At 42.9% G+C, this 22,244-nt stretch overlaps 1 protein-coding gene across 1 annotated transcript in view; it reads right to left on the minus strand.

Moving 5' to 3' along the window:
- Nucleotides 1-648: 648 nt before the first annotated feature.
- Nucleotides 649-22,244, minus strand: part of NUDCD3 (NudC domain containing 3) — a 53,628-nt gene continuing 32,032 nt past the window's right edge. The window contains exons 4-6 of the mRNA XM_077305792.1: nucleotides 16,204-16,347; nucleotides 4,947-5,135; nucleotides 649-1,704 (exon numbers count right to left, since the gene is read on the minus strand). Of these exons, the coding sequence (XP_077161907.1) occupies nucleotides 1,594-1,704; nucleotides 4,947-5,135; nucleotides 16,204-16,347 (444 nt within the window). The 3' untranslated portion in view covers nucleotides 649-1,593. The remainder of the gene's footprint in view (nucleotides 1,705-4,946; nucleotides 5,136-16,203; nucleotides 16,348-22,244) is intronic.

Below are 22,244 nucleotides of genomic sequence, written 5' to 3' on the forward strand. Positions count from 1 at the left end.
TACCTTCTTGGACCTAAGAAACAACTCTGAACTCTTTTCTGTGAAAAACTGCCTCAGTTGTCTTGTCTCCTTCGAGAGAGTAGCCTTGGATTGTGACAGTTCACAGAGCAGCTCTAACTACCAATACATCTGAAGTGTGTGTGTGTTTGTTTTTTTGCTTCAAACATGGCTTTTGTTGCTGATTCACCTGCAGGATCGCCTTCCCACTGAGACCAGTTGATATGTTCCAGGCCAAGTCATACAGCCAGCTGAGGCACGGAAACCACAGCTGGTGACTTTTGGCATCGCAATAACATTTCCTGCGTGATCCGATGAGTGACACGATCAAAGCTCCTTTCCTTTTTGCATAAGATATGAAATCCAACCAGGTGGCATGGTGCCCTTGCCACTTGCCTGTGATGCTTTAGAGAAGTCAAACTGCAGCCCTCCAGATGTCCATGGACTATAATTCTCATGAGCCCCTGCCAGCATTTGCTGGCAGGGGCTCATGGGAATTGTAGTCCATGGACATCTGGAGGGCCGCAGTTTGACTACCCCTGCTTTAGAGCACTCCAGTATGTGGTCATCAGATGAAAGATGTTACCCCCATAAAGAATGCCTCCTTTTCAGCAGTAGCTGTTTTACAGGTTCCACAATAAAGCACATGCATTTAAGTGGTAAGAGAAGGAGAGAAGATGTATGCTTTTATTCTAAATGCTTTCATCAACTAACAACAAACTCAGGTCCATAATACAGAAATGCGGGACTCCGGGCATCAAAATAACTCAGACTTTGGAATCAGGGTGAAAAGGACACGATTCCCCCATCTCTTTTGTCCCCTCTCCACTTTTTTCCTCTGTCCCATGCTTGTGCTTAACAGACCACCACCAAAGGGATACGGCTGTCTGGCTCTTTTTCTTGTATATGTCAGAGCCTGCAACTAGTGCCTCCCATTGTCAGGACCAAAACGAACCTTTTAGAGGCCACCGAATGGCACTGATTGCAGACTGTCCGTATTTTAAAGAGGGCCGAACCGTTCGGTGCTTTAAGGAATGCTGGAACTGGGGGCAGAATGCAACTTCAAATAAACAAGAGAGAAAAAGCTGCCATCATTTCACCAAACTGCACCTATTTCTGAAAAAGCGGGGAGGGGGGGGAATACTGACTCCTCCACCACGCTGCTGCCCCCCCCTCCCTGAAAGGAGCAAATGAATCCATTAACAAGCAGAAGGAAGGGGAGACGCTACCAGCAGCCGCTGGTTGCTGTGGCAACGCAGTACGTAATGCTGCTTTTTTTGCTAGGCTTCCCCCACACGCATATCAAATATGCCAACCTGGTGCCAGAGGGAAGGACTCACCCACACTCACACTTCAGCTCCTTCTCTGTCCCCTCCCCAAAACCAAACCCACACACGGGTCGCTTTAAGTCTGTCATTTTACAAACAAACCCAGATGACAACAGCAGAGACAAAAGAAAAGAAAAGAAACAACACACACACACACACACACAACAAAACCACCAGGCTGCTTGACGTCATTGGCGAGCGGGAGGAGTACGGCAGTGGCATCTGCTTCGTCCCTGCTATTCCCGGCATGCTAGCGATTTGTCCATCATCAAAACTGCACAGCCCCGGGAGAGATGTTGAACATGGAAGGATCAAACTTTTGGCCCCGGAAAGGGGAGCCTTCAGCATCCCAGCCCTTCTTCAGCATCTCGTGGACTTTCTGAAATGGCAACAGAGGCGTGTTAATTTACGCAAGGCACGCATAGACACGTAATGTACAGAGCCAGGGTTAGAGCGTCAGATCTGGGAAACTCAAATTCAGAGCCCTACTCTGCCATGGAAGCCTGCTGGGAGACTTTGAGCTAGTCACCAGTTTCAGACTAGCCTAACTTATTAGCTTTGTTCTATTGCTTCAGACCAACATGGCTGCCCACCTGAATCTATCTTTCACACGGTTGTTGTGAGGATAAGATGGAAGAAAGGAGAAGAATGTAAGCTGCTGTTTTGGGTTACCACTGGGGAAAAAAGGTGGGGCAGGAAAGAAGGAAGGGAGGAAGAGAAAGAGAGGAGAAAAAACAGGCTCACCAACTGGATTAACCCTGCTACCCTATTAGCATTCAGCCTCCATCCCTGTCAATCAAACTTTCCCCCACTTAGCTGTTATGAACACAACGCAGGGATTTCCCCCCTTCCCACCAATCAAGTCCGACTTGGGAAGCCTTATCATTCTTCTCATCTAGTTTTCCCAGAGCGCCTGACAGATGAGGGCAGCTTGGCAGTAACCATGCCCTCTTTAAGAGCGCTACCACAAAGTGAGCAAAAACCATGAGCTTCAAATATGTACAGAAGCACCAGGCATATCGAGCATTACAGACCGTGGCATGCTAAATGCCCTCCTCGGAGCAGAAGGATCTGGAGATTGAACTGTTATGTGCAACATGTGGGGATGTTGATGCTGGGTACCCATAACTCCGCTCCAAGATGATTTAAATTCTGTGCCCTGAATTATGCATAGGTGGTACTAATTGCAGTATTTGGTCATTTTAATGGAACTGCTTCAGTCGACATGCTTTGTTCTCCATCGGCCCTCTTGAGTTATTGCTGATTTTGAATTGGTTCGGCTAAGGCAAAAAAAAAAAAAAGCGGGGGGGGGGGGGGAGGGAAGAGTATGATTAAGTGCCACTGCCAAAGCACTGAGCAGCATATTTTCAAGCACATCTTCACAATCATGAGTGGACAGAAACATCTCTTTCTTTTTAAGAAAGAAAGAAGGATGAAACACTGCAGCTTAAGAGAAACTGCTGCATCAGAGTCGGAGTCCCCTACTGAATTCCATATTCATGGAACGCTCACTCTAAAACAAATAAATGTGCTGCACAGGAAGGGCAAAGGAACTTGTTGGTAAGGCTTGTCCACCAGCTTCCAGCTGAACAGGGGTCCCTTTCTGCTTTGTTCATTAGTAAATAATCTAAGCAATAAAAAAAGAACGTTTGGGAATTAGCAGCCTCACAAACAGGCATTGGTACGCAATCGGATTCTTAACAACTGAAACTCGGAGGGTCTGAAAGAGCTAAAATCCACGAACATTGCAATCAATTTGAAAAGCAACGCCAGGTTTTCTCATTCAGAAGAGTGGAGATTTTTAAATGTATGTTAGTCTCTGCTCTTAGCGCACCTCTGAGATCCAAATACACTACTTTTGATATGGTCACTTGGATGTGTGTAGCAAGGTTTGGTACTCTCGAAAGGGTAGCCTTGTTGGTCTGAAGTAGCACAATAAAATCAGAGTCCAGTAGCACCTTTAGGATGCTTCGGGCAGATCCTGCGTTGAGCAGGGGGTTGGACTAGGTGGCCTGTATGGCCCCTTCCAACTCTATGATTCTATGATTCTTTAAGACCAACAAAGATTTATTCAGGGCGTGAGCTTTCGAGTGCAAGCATTAGTCTGAGGAAGAGTGCTTGCACTCAAAAGCTCACGCCCTGAAGAAATCTTTGTTGGTCTTAAAGGTGCTACTGGACTCTGATTTTAAGGTTTGATACTGGTTTATATGATTGCAGATTTGAGACTTGTTGCAATTTATCTTTAGCCTCATGGACAAGATGGGGCTAGAGATATGATGGCCCAGGAAAAAAACAAAAGTCAGGGGTATGGGAGAGTACAAATTTTCTAAAGCTTTCCTTCTCAGTTTTTCCAACAGAAAAACAAGAAATCTGGGTGAGGAGGGGGCGGGGGACACCTAGTATGAAATATTTATCTTTGAGAACGAGTACAATGCTTTAAAAACAAGGTGGGCATGGTAGTTACTCTGCTAGAAATCACTCTGTTAAACTACTGCCACAACAGCTGATGCCTGGTTTCTGAAGCCTCAGACAGTCACAATCGACTCCATGCATAATCATTGTGGGGAAGGAACTTATACAGAGTAACATATGTATTAAGATCAGGCTTGTCTGTACTGATACACACTATTATTGTCTGATTAGGTTTTCCAATGACAGTAAATGAGTGAAAATTCAGAGCCAGATACAAAACTGGATGCTTTCCAGCATCGCTCACGATAACAAAATGCTGCAAGTTTTACACTCTTAAGAGGACTGTGATTAATAAGCCAACCGCCATCATGCATCAACTGAGGCACAGTTACACCTGGCCGCTCCCTCAGAACAGTAGCCATTCACATTGCTTTGATCATTCAATTCATATACCACCTTCCTACCTTTAAGAGGATACGATACCATTTTGAAGCGGGCAAAATATGGAAGCACTCAGATCGGCCATGTAAATAGGCCCACGTTTACTAGCTTGGTGGAACTTTCCTGGATATATCAGCAGAAGATTCTTGCATCTTCCACAACTCATGTCCAGTATGAGTTCTGCCAGTTTGGTGTAGTGGTTAGGAGTGCAGACTTCTAACCTGGCGAGCCGGGTTCAATTCTGCGCTCCTCCACATGCAGCCAGCTGGGTGACCTTGGGCTCGCAACGGCACTGAGAAAACTGTTCTGACCGAGCAGTGATATCAGGGCTCTCTCAGCCTCACCCACCTCACAGGGTGTCTGCTGTGGGGAGAGGAAAGGGAAGGCGACTGTAAGCCGCTTTGAGCCTCCTTCAGGTAGAGAAAAGTGACATATAAGAACCAACTCTTCTTCTTCTTCTTTTTCTTCTATTCTTCTTTTGCCCTCCAAGCAGTTGTGTGCTGCCCCACCCTACGCCTCAGTCCACTCAGGACAGACTGGAGCAGAACTGTGGAAGCTGGCCATGTAGTTCTCCTCAAAGGAAGAAATTGTCAATTTTTCTTTTAAAAGCTATCTTATTATCCCTTAAATTATTCATATTATCAGACAATATACCGAAGAAGAATGTGGCACACAGAACATGGGAGGGGGGGAAGGCTGTATCCCCAGGAAACAAAACAATGACCCATCTGTGGTCCAACAGGCAAAGGGCACTTAAGAAAAACATACCAGCTCATGGCTTTGGGGCTTGCCTTGCAGTTTCTGGTGGTAGTCAAAACTCAGTCTATCCAACACAGCATGTTCCTCTTCATCCACAGTAGCCATTGAACGCTCCTTGTTGATTTTATCGATGTCGATTTGCTCTTCCCCTTCCAAGATGGCATTCCACCAGTATTCACCTATTTTATTCAAGTTAATCTGGGAACACAAAACAGAAGCTGTGTTAACTCGGAAAGGAAGACAATCCCCAGCAGAAGGACAGGCCCGGAGAAGGATGACATTACAATTCATGGATGAATGGCCGAGCCAGCTTGCCTGGGAGTGGCGGAATAAAAATCTAATAAATAAAGTCTCCATAAGAATTCTTAAAAGGGATTAACCAAACAAATAAGTAGGATTCCTACATGCGAAGAGGGTTTCAGAGCCAATCAGAACAGGACACCTTACAAGTAATTTAAAAGGCAACAGAGCTACAAATTGATTTTCTGCCAAAGCATTCAATGCTGTTTACTATTTAACATAATTGCAAAGAAACAAGATATAAAAGAGATCTAAGTAAGCCTAAAAAAATAAAAATGAATAGGAAGTAAAGAAGCAATAAGTCAATTTAAGGTATTAGCTTTTTCAAGAGCAAGTTTAAATAATGAAACTAAAATCTTACCCATTTGAATATTTTATTTATTTATTTTATTATATTTATATACCGCCCTCCCCGAATTTAACCCAAATTCTACTTAAATTCCAGCTGGCATTTTTGAAGTAAACAAGGTAAGTTTCCTTTTGGTCCTCCAAAACAGATATTTCCTTGGAGAGTTAAACGGGCTAAAGGCTGATTAGGCAACTTTCCCCTTTCATTACATATCTTGACTACAAGAGTTCAGCATACACTTTGCAATGGTCTGAAGTTACCTGGTCACTCAAGAGCCTGGCCTCATAAATGGGAGCCATGCAGACACTGAACATTTACAATGTTTTCCTGTCCATTTGTCCAATTCCCACTTCCAAAATATTTGCAGTGCAATCCTATGCAAAGTTATTCCAGTTTACACCCGCTGATTTCCTCTGGTTTAGTCTGGAGTAAATCTGCACAGGATTGCTTTGTTCAATACTTACAGAACAGAATGCCACAAATGAACCATTGTTGATATATCAGGTCACCAGGACAGCGCAGCTGGCATTTTACCACCTTTGCCAAAACGCCCTACCTGCCCCTGGAGCACCCAACCACAGTGATCCATGCGACAGTCACCTCCTGGTTGGATTGCTGCAACTTGTTCTACGCTGGCCTGCCCTTTACCCTATTCCGGAGACTGCAATTGGTCCAACACGTGGTGGCACAGGTTCTCACGGACACCTTGGAGAGACCATATTAAGGTTGTCTTTGGGCAGCTGCATTGGCTCCTGGTTTAATTCTGGATCAGGTTCAAGGTTTTGGTTTTCTTTAAGGCCATCTGCACCTTGGGCCCCACATATCTGAGGGACTGCCTGGCTGACTATGCCCCCTGTACATTCCTGTGCTCCATCAATTCAAACTGGCTGGTGATCCCTGGCCCACAGGATGTACATTTGGCCTCAACCTGGGTCAGAGCCTTTTTGGTCCTGGCCCCAACCTGATGGAATGAGCTCCTGGAAGAGCTGTGGGCCCTTTATGAGCTTTCACAAATCTGAAGGGCCTGCAAAATGGAGTTCTTCCAACAGGCATTTGGTTGGGACCAATGAACAACAGAATAACATCGAGCTGGCCCCCTCCTACAAGAGCTCATGAGAGCCCACCCCATGGAATAGATCTGCAACTAAGCCCATTCCAGTATTTAACGGAATCAAATGCACTTTATATATTTTTTTCTGTTTTAACTGTTAGTGTGGGATATGATCTTTGTAATGTTGTTGTAAACCACCCTGAGCCAGCGTCTGGGAGGGGCGGTCGTATAAATCCAAACATAAATAAATAAAATTTGCCCTGAGGATAGTTTCCTGAATGACATTCCCAATGTTTTACACAGCAACCTACAACGTTATGGTATCCTTCACTACCTAGAACATGCTCAGGTATTACTGGGACAGCAGCCAAAATTTCTGTGAGAATGTGTACCTTGTCCACCTGGCTTGTAAATCTAAAAGACATAAATTGTCCTTAAATTATAAGAGGCCCCCAGATCCAATCATAAAAAAGGCTGTGTTCACAGGGTTAGGAATGATTTATCTTTGGTGTATTTTAGGAGCAGAGCACAGGCTTTGCCCGTAAGGGCCCCGATTCAATCCCAACCACCTCCTCTTCAAAGATTCCCAGGCAGCAAGGATGGAGCATACGCTTGCCTGAGTGTTCTTAGGGAGCCACTGCCAGAGTAGACAGTGGACTCAATGGAGGACTAAGGCAGCTCTGTGTGCAAAGAAAAGGGTGTGGGAGAATAGATTGCACTGCTTTCTAGACTTTTTGCTCCAACACTCTAAAGCAACACTGCCTACACCACTCAAAGAGCTTTGCACTCTGCCACCACCAACTGGCTAGTGAGTCCTGGCCCACAAGAAGCCTGCTTGACCTCAACCAGGGCTAGAGCCTTCTCTGTCCTGGCCCCCACCTGGTGGAATGAGCTCCTGGAGGAGATCATGGTCCAAACGGAACCAAAACAGTTCCGCAGGGCTTTCAGGGCGGAACTATTCTGCAGGCATTTGGTTGAGGTCGACCAGAACCAGCAACACCTACACGACCCCTGAATCCATATACCAGAACTGAGCCATGGACTTGTTTGATTGTTATACTGTTTAAATTGTTATCTTCTGTTGCTGTTCTTATTGTTGTATTTTTATTTGACACAAAAACTGAGTTTGATGTATTGTTCTTTACGTTCCATGTGAACCGCCCTGAGCCTCAGGGGAGGGTGGTATACAAATGTAACAAACAAACAATCAACCCAGAAGGCAAACAAGAGTTGCTTTTTCAGGACCATGTTTAGGATTCTGTTGTAGGAAATCCAACACTCGGTGGGCTATCTGAAGAGGTGTAACTGATCTTAACCATTCCGAAGACAATCATGAGCAAGGCACAATGCAAGAGCTAGGATTGGCTGTCAGTGACATCATCCCCCAGGTCTATCAAGCACAGAAAATAACATCGCCTGACTAATTTGCATAGATAAAGCATGCAGAAGGTATAGTGGCAGTAGGCCAACCACTTCAGCTGTCATTGAACTACGAATGGATACAGCAACTTCAATTAGTAATGTCCCGCTCATAAAAGAGGATATCCTAATAGCAGAAAAGGGTCCTGAAAAAGGCTATTAAGGCAATAGCATCTTGCCTAGGAGGAAGAGCTAATAGCATCTGAGATTATTTTGTTTGGGAAACCAGGAGACAATAGAAGGATTTACCAAACCAGAAAGAGAAAATTTGCTCTACCTCTCATACTAGTAGGAGTTACTTCAATGGACAAAATAATGTCTTAATAAAAAGGTAGAACTCAATCCCACTAGACATGAGGGAGACCACTAGCCAAGATGGCTTTCAGAAAAAGCTTCGTAACAGTTTGTGGAGGATTAGGTATACCAGAATCTATTAGCAAAGTTAACTAAATGGAATCTGTGTTCTGTCTGCAACGAGAACCAAACACCAGGGAAAGATTGGGTTAGACTAAACGGACCCTTTGCCTGATCCAGCAAAACACCTCCAGCCTGATCCAGCAAAGAAAGGGGCTGTGATTCAGCTGCAAAGCATCTGCTCAGCATTCAGAAGGTTCCCGTTTAAAAGGCAGGAAGTGATGTGAGCGATCCGTCTAAGACCATGGAGAGCTGCTGCTAGTCTATGTACACAGTATTGACTGAAATGGAACAATTCCGTATAAGGCAGCTTCGTGTGTGTGTTGTTTTAAAAACAAGAAAAGAGAAAAATAACTTTAGAAAGAGAGGATCCATACACAAGCTAACTTCTCCACTAGTAAGTGCTGCGATTTTGTATTTCAGTAATCCAGAAAGCAGCCCCTGCCCGAACACAAGAAAATCCCATCTGACGTGCACAGGAATTTGAAATAAGGCGGCTAAGTCGAGTTAACACTTTTCACTGCCAATCTCCGCATGCTGGGGCAGCCTGGCCTGCATGTACCTGTACGTGCAAGAATACATTTCATGATAAGGAAGGGAAAATAATTTTGGAAGAGCTGTCTGGCAAGGAAAGAAAGCTGCTCCTTTCGGTGGCTGCCAGGGAGACAGCGAGAGTCGCAAATTCAATATGCTGCAAGGAGAAAGGTGAAATACAGAGGCGAGTGTCACATTCACACTGCTTAAGAAACTTATTTGGTAAAAGAAAATAGGCCCTTTGCTGACACCGAAGATGTGGGCGAACCTAACCTGTGGTAAGACACCCACGCTATCACTGCACTCAGATGCAAACAACAGTGTGACGTGCTAAAGCCAAGAAGAACCAGAAGGTGGGAGACAGAATGTGAGAGAGGGCTCACAAGAAGAACTGGAAAAGGATGGCAGGCACAGAGAAGAATTTAGTGAGTTCAAAGATCTTCCTCCTAAGAGAAACAAAAGCATCATATCTCACCATGTACTCCAAAGGTCTCCTGGTTTGCACATCTGAGCTCCAGGGACTATGGGAGGTCCAGCAGCATGAGAAATCATGCCCTGATTATGGGCTCCCTGGATGTCTTTGGATGACTCTTGGTCATATCCAACAAGGTTCTTCTGTTCTCAGCAGTCATCTCCTTAAAGCAGGCTTTCTCAACTTTTTTTACCGTTGAGAAACCCCCGAAACATTCTTCGGGCTTCGAGAACCTCCAGAAATAGTGTGATTGTGCAGAACATGGATGGGAAGCATAGCTGTGTACACGCCCACCCAGAGGCCCTCCTCTTCCCACCCCCTCCAGGCCCATCATTGGCCACTGCAGGTCAACATGACCATATATGGTCATATCACCTGATTAACATTTTCTTTAAAAAATTTTTTTTAATAATTCCCACCCATTCAGGAAACCTTCCAGGGCCATTAAAGAAATCTCAGAGTTTCATGAAACCCTGGTTGAGAAAGCCTGCCTTAAAGATACCTAAGAGCTCCAAAGAGGTCAAGCAGCACAAGCATTCCGTACCCAGAAGCAGAGTTTCATCAGCAAAAAGAAAAGAAAATTAACAGAAGAAAGTCAGGACTCTGCAACCAGCCTTTCAGAGAGAGAAGGAAACAATATATTACTATAGTACAGAATGTGCTTGGGGAAAGGTATTGTATGTGATCAGATGGCTGGTTGATTACATTATAACTTATGATCCAATAACTATTTGACTTGAGACCATGAAAGTCATCTTGGGCTGACTTGGAATTTGCTTATGTCAGCTCACGGCAACTAGATAGCATGACCCGAAAAGAAAAGAACAAAAAGAATGCAGAAGAAATGGCCTAATGCAGAAACTGTTAGAATCCTTTTTTGAATTCTGGTTGAGTTGAAATGCATTTATAATTATTATGCTGCTATCATTTAAAAGAAAATAAAGCAAAAGTTTTAAAAGCCTCAATAATACAGTTGGTATTTAATTAAATGTTAGCTTATGTTTATAGATATTATTATGTTATTTTCTGTAGTTAGGGAGGAAGGCAGGAATGCTGGGGTCTTGAGTTCTTAAATTCCTTATGAACAGCACCAATGAAAAATTGCAAGGCAATTTCTGATGTTTTGCTCTAATGCAAGCGTGTCTGTTCCCCACGCCAGCATTCATAGATGCTTTGCTGCTGAGTCATTTGCCAAGAGAGTTTGCCCATCATTTCTTGGAACCTTGGCAACTCCAACGGGTTTTCCTGAAAAGATGGACGCATAGAACTCGGGACACACAATTCTTCCCTCCCCCACACACCCAGAGAATTTCATTTATGTTAAGCACTTCAGAGAAATTAAAACAAAAAGGCTTACAATCTACTTACTGACAAGACACTAGCGGAAAGGAAACATGGGGAAACGAAACAATGCAAAAGACATGTATATGGTTTATAAAACAGCATTTTTTTAAGCTGACATTTCACAAGTCGATTGAAGCCTACATTTAAAAAATGAAGAACAGGATAAATAAACATATGAGAAAAATTTAGGTCTCAAGCAAACCTCCCCTATTATCCCCTCTCCACCAAAAATCCAAATACCGGGAGGGGAGAGAAATACTTAAGGGACCTTCCAACCCAATTGCAGTTCACACAGATCAACCAAAATCTCAGCAGCAGTGTCCACAGTGAAGGAGTAATGGTCCTGCTTATTTGAGCTCTTTAAAGCCTAGAAATAAGTTGGCAAGAAGGTCACAACTGAAAGTTCACTTCTTTGTCAGTTTCCTGGCTTAGAACTTCTGCATTTGTGGCACTGTAGCCTACAATATGCACAATGGAAATCACTTATGAAAGGATCTGAGATGGAACAGGAGGCCTTGTTCAGTAGAGAGAGAGTGCAGCAAACAACCTTAACATCACGGCCCCATTCAAAAACATCTTTCCCCTCTCTTTCAAGAGGCTTTTTCTTTCACGTTCATCCTAAAGAGGCATTCTTTGTGAAGAGCTTGCACGTTGTATTCTGAACATTGCTTGATTCCAAATAATGGGATGGTTCCATTGACTTATACATTTCATAACTGGTGTTAATTGCAGCCTTTGTTGTGGTTTTTAAAGATAATAAAAAGATGTATAAGATGCAAATCATTGACTTTGGGGGATATGGTGATCTGAACAGGAGCATTTCTAAAAGCACCAGACTTACATTGTGAATATTTACAGCAGGGTAGATTTATTCCTCTATCGTCACACGTCCCATATGGGGGGGGGGGGAGATCCAATCGCTGATTTATTCAGACCCCCCTTGGGTTCTGATAACACCAAAGTCAGCGTAGAATAAGGAGGCCTTTGTCAGCAAAAGTGACCTATCCACTTCTATTTACATTTTATTTTTTCCTTTTATTTTAAATCATTTTCATACATTTGTAATCTTTCAAATCATTTTTAAAGATTTGCCTTGGAATTATAATTTATCTTGAAAGGTGCCTGAATTCACTAGTAGGAGAATGTCTGAAAAATTATGAACTACAAAGTATAGTGAACGTGATTTATGATAATGCAGAGATAAACTAATGAACTGTGCCTAATTCAACTATTCCTTTCAAGTAAGCTTAAAAGAGTGGAAATATTTAAAATATATGAAATAATCTGTATTCTTACTTCCCAAATAAAATTTTTATCCTCTCTATGGATTATTTTCTCTGTGGACTAACAACTGGTTGTTCTTCTCCCTCCTCCTTTGCCTGGTGAGAAGTGTATATTTGAAGGCATCAGCACTTCTGGTCTGGTGTGACACAGCAAGAAAAGAGCAGCTTGGCAGATTTGACAAACATATGGCTCATATCACAATACCACCTCCAGTATAAAAAAATAAATGACTTCAGATTACAGGAACCATAGAGAAATCAGCATATTGGAAGATAAAAAAAATAGCTGATAGGCAAGCCCAGCCCCTTTCACTTTTTTTTTCTTGGCCCTCTTTGGATAAACTATGACTAACACTTTTAAGAGCCAAAAAAAAGAAATACAAACAGAGATTCATTGCTGTTGTTTCCTTTTCTTTTTTTCTTATTTTTTCTTTTTAAAATACAATTTTCAATAATACTATAAAATACTCTCCCCCTATTTTTGTTTTATTTTTAATTCCCCCCCCCTTTTCATTCCTTTTTCCATGTTCCCTTTTTATTATTTCTCCCTTCCTTGTTAAAACCAAACTTTAATAGTAGACATAAAATGTTTTGCTGGTGATATGATTATAAAATGACGATTAGAAAATAAGCTACATTATTTGTAAGTAAAAATTAAGACACCTCTCCCTATCTTTAACTGCTCCTGCAGAGCAGAATAAATAAAAGGGTAAGGCCACCTGGGGAGGTGGGCGCTGTCCGGGATAAAAACTCGGAGGGCGCAATCAGGAGCCGCAAAGGTTAAAGGGTGTTTCACAGAAGTGTTATACAACTTAACAGTCCAAATATCACTACAAAAGAGGCAACCTTAGGACACTTTATATAATAGTGGCTTATTTATCTGACTGGATGCCAGAAATGCCGGGGGAGAGAGAGACTGGCATAAGAAGGGGGGAGGATCCAGTGAAGAGGAAGATGACAACAGGCCCCATGTATCTTTATCTTTTTGAAAGCAGAAGAAGAGGTTCACATTTCATGAAATACATCTTTCTGTTTCACTTCTGATAATCTGTCATCTCCTTGGAGGAAGGTCCATTATCTGGTTCAGCTTTAAACAAATTAAAGAGGATTGAGCTTAATTTCCATAATGCTAGGATTCTTCTCTAAACTAGCTGCCGTCCTTGAAATCTATCTGCAATGGCTCACGATTATGTACACGGCCAAATACATAACAAAGCTCTGGTGACATCAGAAGACACCAAATTGCTTAATCTAGGCTTTCACCACACTATTTCTACCAAGTTGTTTGTTCCGGCTGACCCAGATGTACCAAATGGAGCTCTCCCTGATCAAAAACAAAATTCAGTGTTGAGAATGCGGAAACTGCTTCCCTTGATGTTGATTTTTTTAAGCAAAAGCAAAGGCTGTTTTCTAAGTACCTGACTCAAATGCTGAAATCCATATTAAGTCACTGTCTCCCAGAGCGTCACTCAAATATGTAATAATGCTTTCTCAATAAGAAAAAAAAAAGGAAATTTATTTTAAATTCTACTTTTCACCCAGTCACTGGCTCCCAAAATGGCCAATGGACATTTGAGATGTAAATATAAATAGAATTATAATAAAAGAGATTCAAGAGTAATGGTTTAAATTCCCACAAATTTTGATGTGGCACATCTTGTGGCGCAGAGTGGTAAGTGGCAGAAATGCAGTCTGAAGCTGTCTGCCCATGAGGTTGGGAGTTCAATCCCAGAAGCTGGCTCAAGGTTGACTCAGCCTTCCATCCTTCCGAGGTCGGTAAAATGAGTACCCAGCTTGCTGGGGGGTAAACGGTAATGACTGGGGAAGGCACTGGCAAGGCCACCCTGTATTGAGTCTGCCATGAAAACGCTGGAGGGCATCACCCCAAGGGTCAGACATGACTCGGTGCTTGCAAAGGGGATACCTTTACCTTTATGAAAGGTATTCAACAGCTTCTCCAGTCTTTTCACATCATTCTCTTAACACTGATGCTGAGATCGGATGTGAGTTTGCCTATCCTTTGTAAACAGGCTCATGAGCACAGATTCAAGTCCCAGGCATAGAAGTATATATCTCTTCAGAATTCCAAATCTCACTTTCAGTTTTCAATCCCCACAGCAATCATGGAAGCAGAAAGTCAAAATCAGAAGTTGGTTCCTGGATTCTTGCCTACCACTCTGGAAGTATTAAGTGGAAATCGAATGGGGGGGGGGGGGACTCCCAACTCAGTGACAAACCACATGGCTATCAGCACATTATGAGAATGCCTGAACATCTACCAAGAATAAATGGGTGACATCACTGAAACACCAGGGGGTCTCTTGCCAATGCATTGCTGCAGGATAAATATAAACATATGAAATCTCTCTCTCATATACACAGAACGAGAGAGAGAGAGAGAGAGAGAGATGTTCACCCTGTTTAAATAGAACCTATTAGCACTAACAGATGAAATTGTTACATACACAGATCTGAAAATGATTATAAGAGGGTTTTTTTTTAAAAGGGAGGCTGGCAATTAAAAGGAAACTTGCAAACACTAGTACTATTTCAGTGCTAAAAGGGTGTTCAAGAAGAACTGAATAGCAAATTGCTCTTCCTGTAAACTTATCTGTTACCTGAAACCAAACTTCAATCTGAACATAAGTTATATCCAGTTCTGATCAAGTGCCAAGTGAACAGCAGCCTCTGAGGACCAAACCCCGTTCCCTGTTCATGACACTGTATTATTTGTATCACACTGAAAACATGAGAATACATAAAGACCTTCACTGGAGTAGCATGCGGAATAAACTGCCAGCGTGCCAGGACCTCAACAATTATTTCGTTAACACTACAGGGGAATCCCTCCCAGCAAAGCTCACAGTGGCATACTGGGACTGCTGCAACACTTGTCATTAGGTCAAATATTAACATGGTAGAACTACACAAGCTTTCTTACCTAGTAAGTTCGTGGTTCTGCCCTGTGACCAGACACACAGAAGTTACTTCAAGGTAGACGTCCTTTTTTCCTGAGAGGTTTGGCAGCTTAAATACGCCATTATATGATATCACGATGCATCACTTTTAGTTTAACAGAAATCCCAAATCCAAGACAGGGATACAACGGCCCAGGATTAAAGAGTTGATCAGGAAGTTCCAAGTTTGCAAGGCTAAAACTAATGACTAATACAGCAGTTCTCAACCTAGGGGTCGGGACCCCTTTGGGGGTCGAATGACCCTTTCACAGGGGTCGTAGCAGGGTGAGCTGCTTGGCTAGGGAGCGCCACAACTGTTGCCATTCCGCCTTGCGGGGTAGATCGAGATAGAGCATTCATCTGTCTGGAGCAGTGGAAAAGAGCGAGATCGGTATGGTGGGACAATAGGCAGAACTGAACTGAGAAACCCCGGGGGAAAAAACCAATTTATATACAAATGAACAGTGGATCTTAATGCCATTGGACAGTTTTGGTTTAATTTCTGTGAAAGAACACTTGCATAATTTTCTGGTTGGGGGTCACCACAACATGCAGAACGGTATTAAAGGGTCGCAGCACTAGGAAGGTTGAGAACCACTGGCCAAGTAAGACTTCTAAAGCAGTTACGAATTTGTTTTTAGCAAATGAAAAAGAGGCTTCAATTGAACAAAGAAAGGTGTTTTTATACAATGGAAGAGAGTTGATTCTGTCTCCATCCATGACCCCTCAACCCCAGACACCAATGTTCCAAACTGAATGGCAGGCTAATATATTTTCTGGACTTATATACAAGGATGCTGTAAGGCTTCTAATACTTCTGTTAACAAGCCCCTACAAGTAACAGGAGGCAAAGACAGCAATAATACAAAGAGAATAAGATGGAATGGAGAACAAAGACAGATTGGGGGGGGGGGGGAGCAAAAAAGGAAGACCGGGAAGGAGAGAGTTGTGTAATCAATTCTGGACAGCATGTTTGAGCAACGCATCTGCCTTGCAATCTTCAAAGAGAAAACATTTGCCTTTTCCAATCAATCCAAAAGCAACTTAAAGCACCTGGGATTTCTGAAAAGGCATCTACAGATTGGAACAGGCATGCATGCAGGTACACACACTCAGAGTAAAAGCAAAGTTGGCAGTACTTACGAGGATACACTTCCCTGGCTCCAAGCTCCAGACAGAGTTCTCTGTGTTGATCTTATGGGTGAGGGTGCCGTCCATCAGCACATGCTGCCCGTTTCCTTCCTGCACTGCTACACGGATTGAGCTAGAGCCTAAATCCACAGAGACCTGAAAAAACAAAGGCAAGAAAATAAGCAGGGCTGCCACACATATATGTTGGCAGAGATTTCCCGGCTAAGGGCATGGGGTTAGAATACAATCATTGTGCAAGACTGAAGATGCCAACTGTGTGTTTGTGTGAGGGTGTGTGTCTTATTGCAGGGGTAGTCAACCTGTGATCCTCCAGATGTTCATGGACTACAATTCCCATGAGTGTTTGCTGGCAGGGGCTCATGGAAATTGTAGTCCTTGAACATCTGGAGGACCACAGGTTGACTACCCCTGTCTTATTGTATAAGAAGAAAGGGAGGTAACAGTAAGGCATAGTGTCTCAATCCTACCCCAGTTGGGAATCCCCTAAGCACATCAATATATGAAGCTGCCTCGGACTGAGCCACATCAGCTCTCCAAGGTCTCAATAAGAGGATTTTCACATCTCCCACTGCCTGCTCCATTTTACTGGGGATGCCAGGGATTGAACCTGAGACCTTACGCATGCCAAACAGATGCTCTGCCACTGAGCCTTGGCCCCTCCTTCCATAAGAAAAGAACGCTTTTATAAACTGAACTTTTAATTGAGCTTTGTGCAGTCTTGGTGGACAGCAGCTTTTGACTGAAAAGTGAGATAAAAAGCAAAGAAAGCGAAGTTTGAATAACCATCCACTGGAGAATGTTTCAGTACTGAATAATTCACCTCAGGACAGAGAAGAGGAACAGTCTGTAGAAAGACTCTTTTGACTCTTCCAACCCTCATTTGATCCAAGGAGTGATTTTCATTCATTCTTCCAAGTAGGGTTGCCAGGTGGGGGGTGGGGGAGTAGGGTGGCCAGATCCAGCTCGGGAAACTCCTGGAGATTTAGGGATGGAGTCTGCGAGGACAGGGATCTCAGTGGGGAACAATGCCATAGAGGTCACCCTCCAAAGTATCCATTTTCTCCAGGGGGACTGTTCTCTGTAATCTGGAGATGAACTGTAATTCCAGGGGATCCCCAGGTCCCACCAGGAGGCTAGCATCTCTGCTTTGAAGGATAGCTGGAATATATCACCATGAAATAGTGGGAGAAAGCAGGTAGATAGTACTCCTTTCCCCCATGAATATGGTTCAGAGGTTCTATGATTAGAAGACTCAAGATTAGCACTATGTAAACTGTCACACTGTCATTGAGATGGACTGGTTAATTATATCCATGGGTCAGGCTGAGGTGGGTGTGCTTCATTTCTCTCGAGGCAGAAAGTATGCACACCCGGTTCACAGCTCCATCTTATACTGTCAAGACTAAGCTTAGAGAGCCAGCTTGGTGTAGCGATTAGGAGTGTGTTCTTCTAATCTGGCGAGCCGGGTTTGATTCCCCACTCCTCCTCCACATGCAGCCAGCTGGGTAACCTTCGCCTTGCCACAGCACTGATAAAGCTGTTCTGACCGAGCAGTTATATCAAGGCTCTCTCAGCCTCTCCTACCGCACAGCGAGTCTGTTGTGGGGAGAGAAAAGGGAAGGCAACTATAAGCCGCTTTGAGACTCCTTACAGTAGGGAAAAGAGGCATATAAGAGACAACTCTTCTTCTTCCTCTTCTTCTAGTTGGGCAGAAAATGAAAGCAAGCAGAAGCATACAGGTAGGGATCTGCTCTTTAACAGAACGCATCCTGGTAAAGATTTTATGGCAAACAAGCCTCTTCAGTTGTTGGCAGGCACACAACTATGCTAATGTTATAGATCCAGGCAGATTTGCATATGGGTGACTTTAGCCTTGTCAGGGGAGGTCAAGGAACATGCATGAAGTAGCTATACCTAAAATTCTGTATACTATACATTCCTAAACTGGGAACACAGGAAAGGGGCCCTTTGAAGAAAAAAATAAAGAATCGAAACTGTAGGCAAGATTTACTTTGCAGTAATATTTTGCCTGCATCATTTTCCACTCTCTCCAAAGCACGGTTGGGCTTTGTAGTTCTCGCTTGAAACTGTTCTTACTTTCTCCATTACACTGGTGACATTTAGTGACTCATTGTCTCGAAGTAGGAAGTAAACAGAGGGGGAAGCTGATTTAGTAAGAAACTGCGAGTAACTGCCTGTGATTGATGCCAAAGAATTAAAACAAAAGAGAAACACTTATGACAGATAATTGTCTAGACTCTAGGCTTAGAAGAGGTGAATCCTCTGGAAAAAACAATAGGCAACCAAGCAGGGAATCAAAAACCCAGACTAATAAAACCAAGCTAAATAAGAATTATGGATCTAAAAGATCTGTAAAACAACTGAAAGGAGTTTGAGAGGCAAAGGAAAATGCATGAAATAATTCTCATTCCTCCATTTGAGAGTTGCAATGTTTATTCGATTGATTGGCTTGATATAGCAAAATCAGGTATTGGACCTTAATAACACACATCCGCCAAAACCAGTGGATGTGAGCCACAAAGATCTTCATTTACTGGCCTGCCAGCTAGGGTTTCCATTTCCTACTTATTTTTGCTTATTCATTTATTTCATTTATACCTGCCCTTCCTCTCCCCTGGAAACCCAAAGCAGCTTCCATTGTTCTTCCCTCCTCCATTATATTCCTCCTACAGACCTGGGAGATAGGTTAAGCATATGACTGGCCCAAATTCACCTAGCAAGTGTCCACGGCAAAGCGGGATTTTAACCAGGGTTTTCCCAATCCTGATCTGACATTCTAGCTACTATACCACACTGGCTTATGGCGGGAAGCCTCCAGCTAACTGTAGCCCTTGCTCACTGATACTCAGCGGATGATCAGGCAGAAGAGGGGCCAAAGGAGATGGAGATCAATCTGGAGGTGAAAAATTAAAAAGAAAAACGAGGCCTAGTTTTCTTACAGGAAGTTCTGACATGGAGATTTCTAGAGGTACCTGGAAATGATAAGGGTAGCTCTAGGAATTGACAGATAACACTACAGTGGCCAGCCACTGGCCCTATCTAAACTAAAACCACCCCTAAAGTAATTTGCAATGGTATTAAGAGGCTCCTTGGTAGACTTCCCTCCTGACAACAAAATTTGAGTCCAATGGCACCTTTAAGACTAAAAAAGATTCATGCAAGGCATGAGCTTTCATGTCCATGCATACTCTAACTAGCACTAGATGTCTAGCTCATCTCGGTGATGGAGGATGTGTGACGAGCTAGACATCTAGTGCTGAGTTAGAGTGTGCATGCACATGAAAGCTCACGCCTTGCATGAATCTTTGTTGGTCTTAAAGCTGCCACCGGATTTGTTGTGCTACTTCAGGCCACCACAGCTATCCACTGACAGTGTCTGCTGTTTTCCTCCTCGAGTTATAAAACAGAATAAGAACACCAGCTGAACGAGTTTATTTTACTGAGAAGTCAAATAAGTGCTGGATGTTTAACACTTTAAACAACTGCGACATTCTGTAAAGATTGAGAAAGGAGGATACAGTTTCTTACGGTAACAAATAATTTGTGTCAAAGTGGAGAGAGTGCCAGCAACTGTCATTTGCTTCAGATGAACTTTAAGGGAACTTTCCCATCAGGTTACTTAACTTTTCCCTCCTAAGGTATCATCTTGCAGCCTACAGCCTGTCACATAGCTTTCTCCACACCAAGAAGTCTACAACCAAAACCTTAAAACCTTAAAATAGTGTGGCCCATCCTAGGGTAATTGACCCAGGAGTTAAGAATCTTGCTTTTGAAGAGGTGCTAGGATAGAGTACATTTGCCTCGACATCCAACTAAAAGTCACTTAAGCCATTCTTTTCATTCTCCTCTCCCCTACAAGAGTGTAAGCATTGATCCTTGCCTTGCCAAAAGGATCCAAACTGAAATGACAAATACTGCAAAAGGGGGTAGGACTTAACTGTGTCCGTATTAATTGTTATTTATTTGTATTTATTTTATTTAGATTACAACCTTTTTTCGTATATCACAAGCAACTGGCAAATATTTTCATTGCTATCTACAGGGCAGGAAAAGTTCTGATCACTTAGAGCAGGGATAGTCAACCTGTGGTCCTCCAGATGCCCATGGACTACAATTCCCATGAGCCCCTGCCAGCAAATGCTGGCAGGGGCTCATGGGAATTGTAGTCCATGGACATATGGAAGACCACAGGTTGACTACCCCTGACTTAGATAAATGCAACACTTGATTAGCGTACTACACACCAGACAACTGAACAGTCCTGAGTTTCATGATCAAATTAGGTGTAGTTATCATAGCTATACCATTCAACAATGGTAAACATATAAATGCTTTGGATAAGATACCCTGGTAATATTCCATGAAGGTTTATAGATTCTCTTTTGAGGCAACCAGAACAGACTCAGAAGAAGAAGGATTGAGGGCTCCAACAAATTAACCTGAAAGAAGGGAGTGGGGGAGAAGGCACACAGCTTTGACACACGCAGAGCTCAGAATTGTAATGGCTTTTCTCAGCTGATCAATTAATTGCTGAGCAGTCACAGAGGTTGAAGTAGAATGCCATTTCAGCCCCTTTGAGCCCCCTCACAAATTAACACCATCCATGACGCATGACTGGGGTGGGGAGGGGAAGACAGCGCTGTTTCATTTTTTAGAAACTTCAAATTTCTGGTGGAGGAAAAGGTGGTGATTTCTCACAGCCGCTATAACCAGCAGTTAGGCAAACCTGAGTATGCGCTTCAGGTGTGCAGGAGACAACATCTCAAAAATCAGGTCTAGATCCCAGATGTTTTAAGGATGCAATGGGGAATCTGAGAAAGATGGTAAACATTTCTAGTTTTACTCATTTAAAAAACTCCAGAGATATTAAAGACAATGGGAATAAGAAGGTTGATGAAAAGAAAACCTCTTTTGCATCTTGTCAGGCACTTGGATATCCTTTCCATAAGCTAAGCACACTTCTAAATATACTACACCCCCCCCAAAAAAAAACCCTCCAAAATAACAGAAATGAGATTATAATGGTTAAATCAATGTAATTGCAGTACCAATTATAAGTTAAAAAAGAACAGTGCAGGCTAATTCCATATTCTAAACACAAAAAACTGCCTTTCCTGCAGCAAAATCCAGGCTGCTGCCTGGCAGATGGATTTAGATTCAGGGAAACAGAAAAGTAAAATGAGACAGAAAATAATACAAAGTGACTACATCAGTCATCAAACGATGGCTTTCAGGGACAGGAGGCGTCTTCGCTTCTCAAGCTGGGCTCCTCATTAAAAAGGGATCGAGGGTAAAAAATAAGCACAAGACACCATTGATTTATTGTGGTCCAATTTTTGGTACACTAACTTGAACTTCAACCTTGTCTGTCCTTTCCTAGATGCCTCTAGACTTTAAAGCTAAAGCTAAAACAAAATCCCAGTGACACCTGAAAGACTAAGATTTATCTCAAAATGAACTTCCATGAGTCACAGGTCACTTCTCCGGGAAGATTCAAATGGGTAGCCGTGTTGGTCTGAAGTAGCACAATAAAATCAGAGTCCAGATAAAACCATATTGGGAATTCCTCATAAGAAAGTGTGTGGGAGGGGGACACTAAGCAATGAGGCTCAGTGTCAATTCTACCATGAATCTTTCAAGTATAAATTTGCAATGTACGCGGGAAAGGCAGAAAGGTTAGGAGTAAAGGCAGAAAGGTTGGACATGATTCCGATCATAAGTCAACAAAACAAAAATCTTTTCTCATGGGCTTTGGAATGGTGTGGCTGCTTCTGTCCAATCTGTGTTCACTGATTCTCTTATGCAGAGAACAACTCAAAGGGCAGTGCTGGCAAATAATATCATACATTAAATGGGCTGATGTGCAAGTAATTGTGCTTGGAGAGATGTATTCAGGTGTTGTAATGGTATTGCCTGAGTATATATGGAGAAAAAGTTGGCATCCAGGCTTGTTGTAGGCTTTGGTTCCTGGACTTGTTTCCCTGTTGGGTGATCTATAGTCGTTGGTAAGA

This window comes from Paroedura picta, chromosome 12, assembly GCF_049243985.1.
Source record: "Paroedura picta isolate Pp20150507F chromosome 12, Ppicta_v3.0, whole genome shotgun sequence".
NCBI classification, from domain to species: domain Eukaryota; kingdom Metazoa; phylum Chordata; class Lepidosauria; order Squamata; family Gekkonidae; genus Paroedura; species Paroedura picta.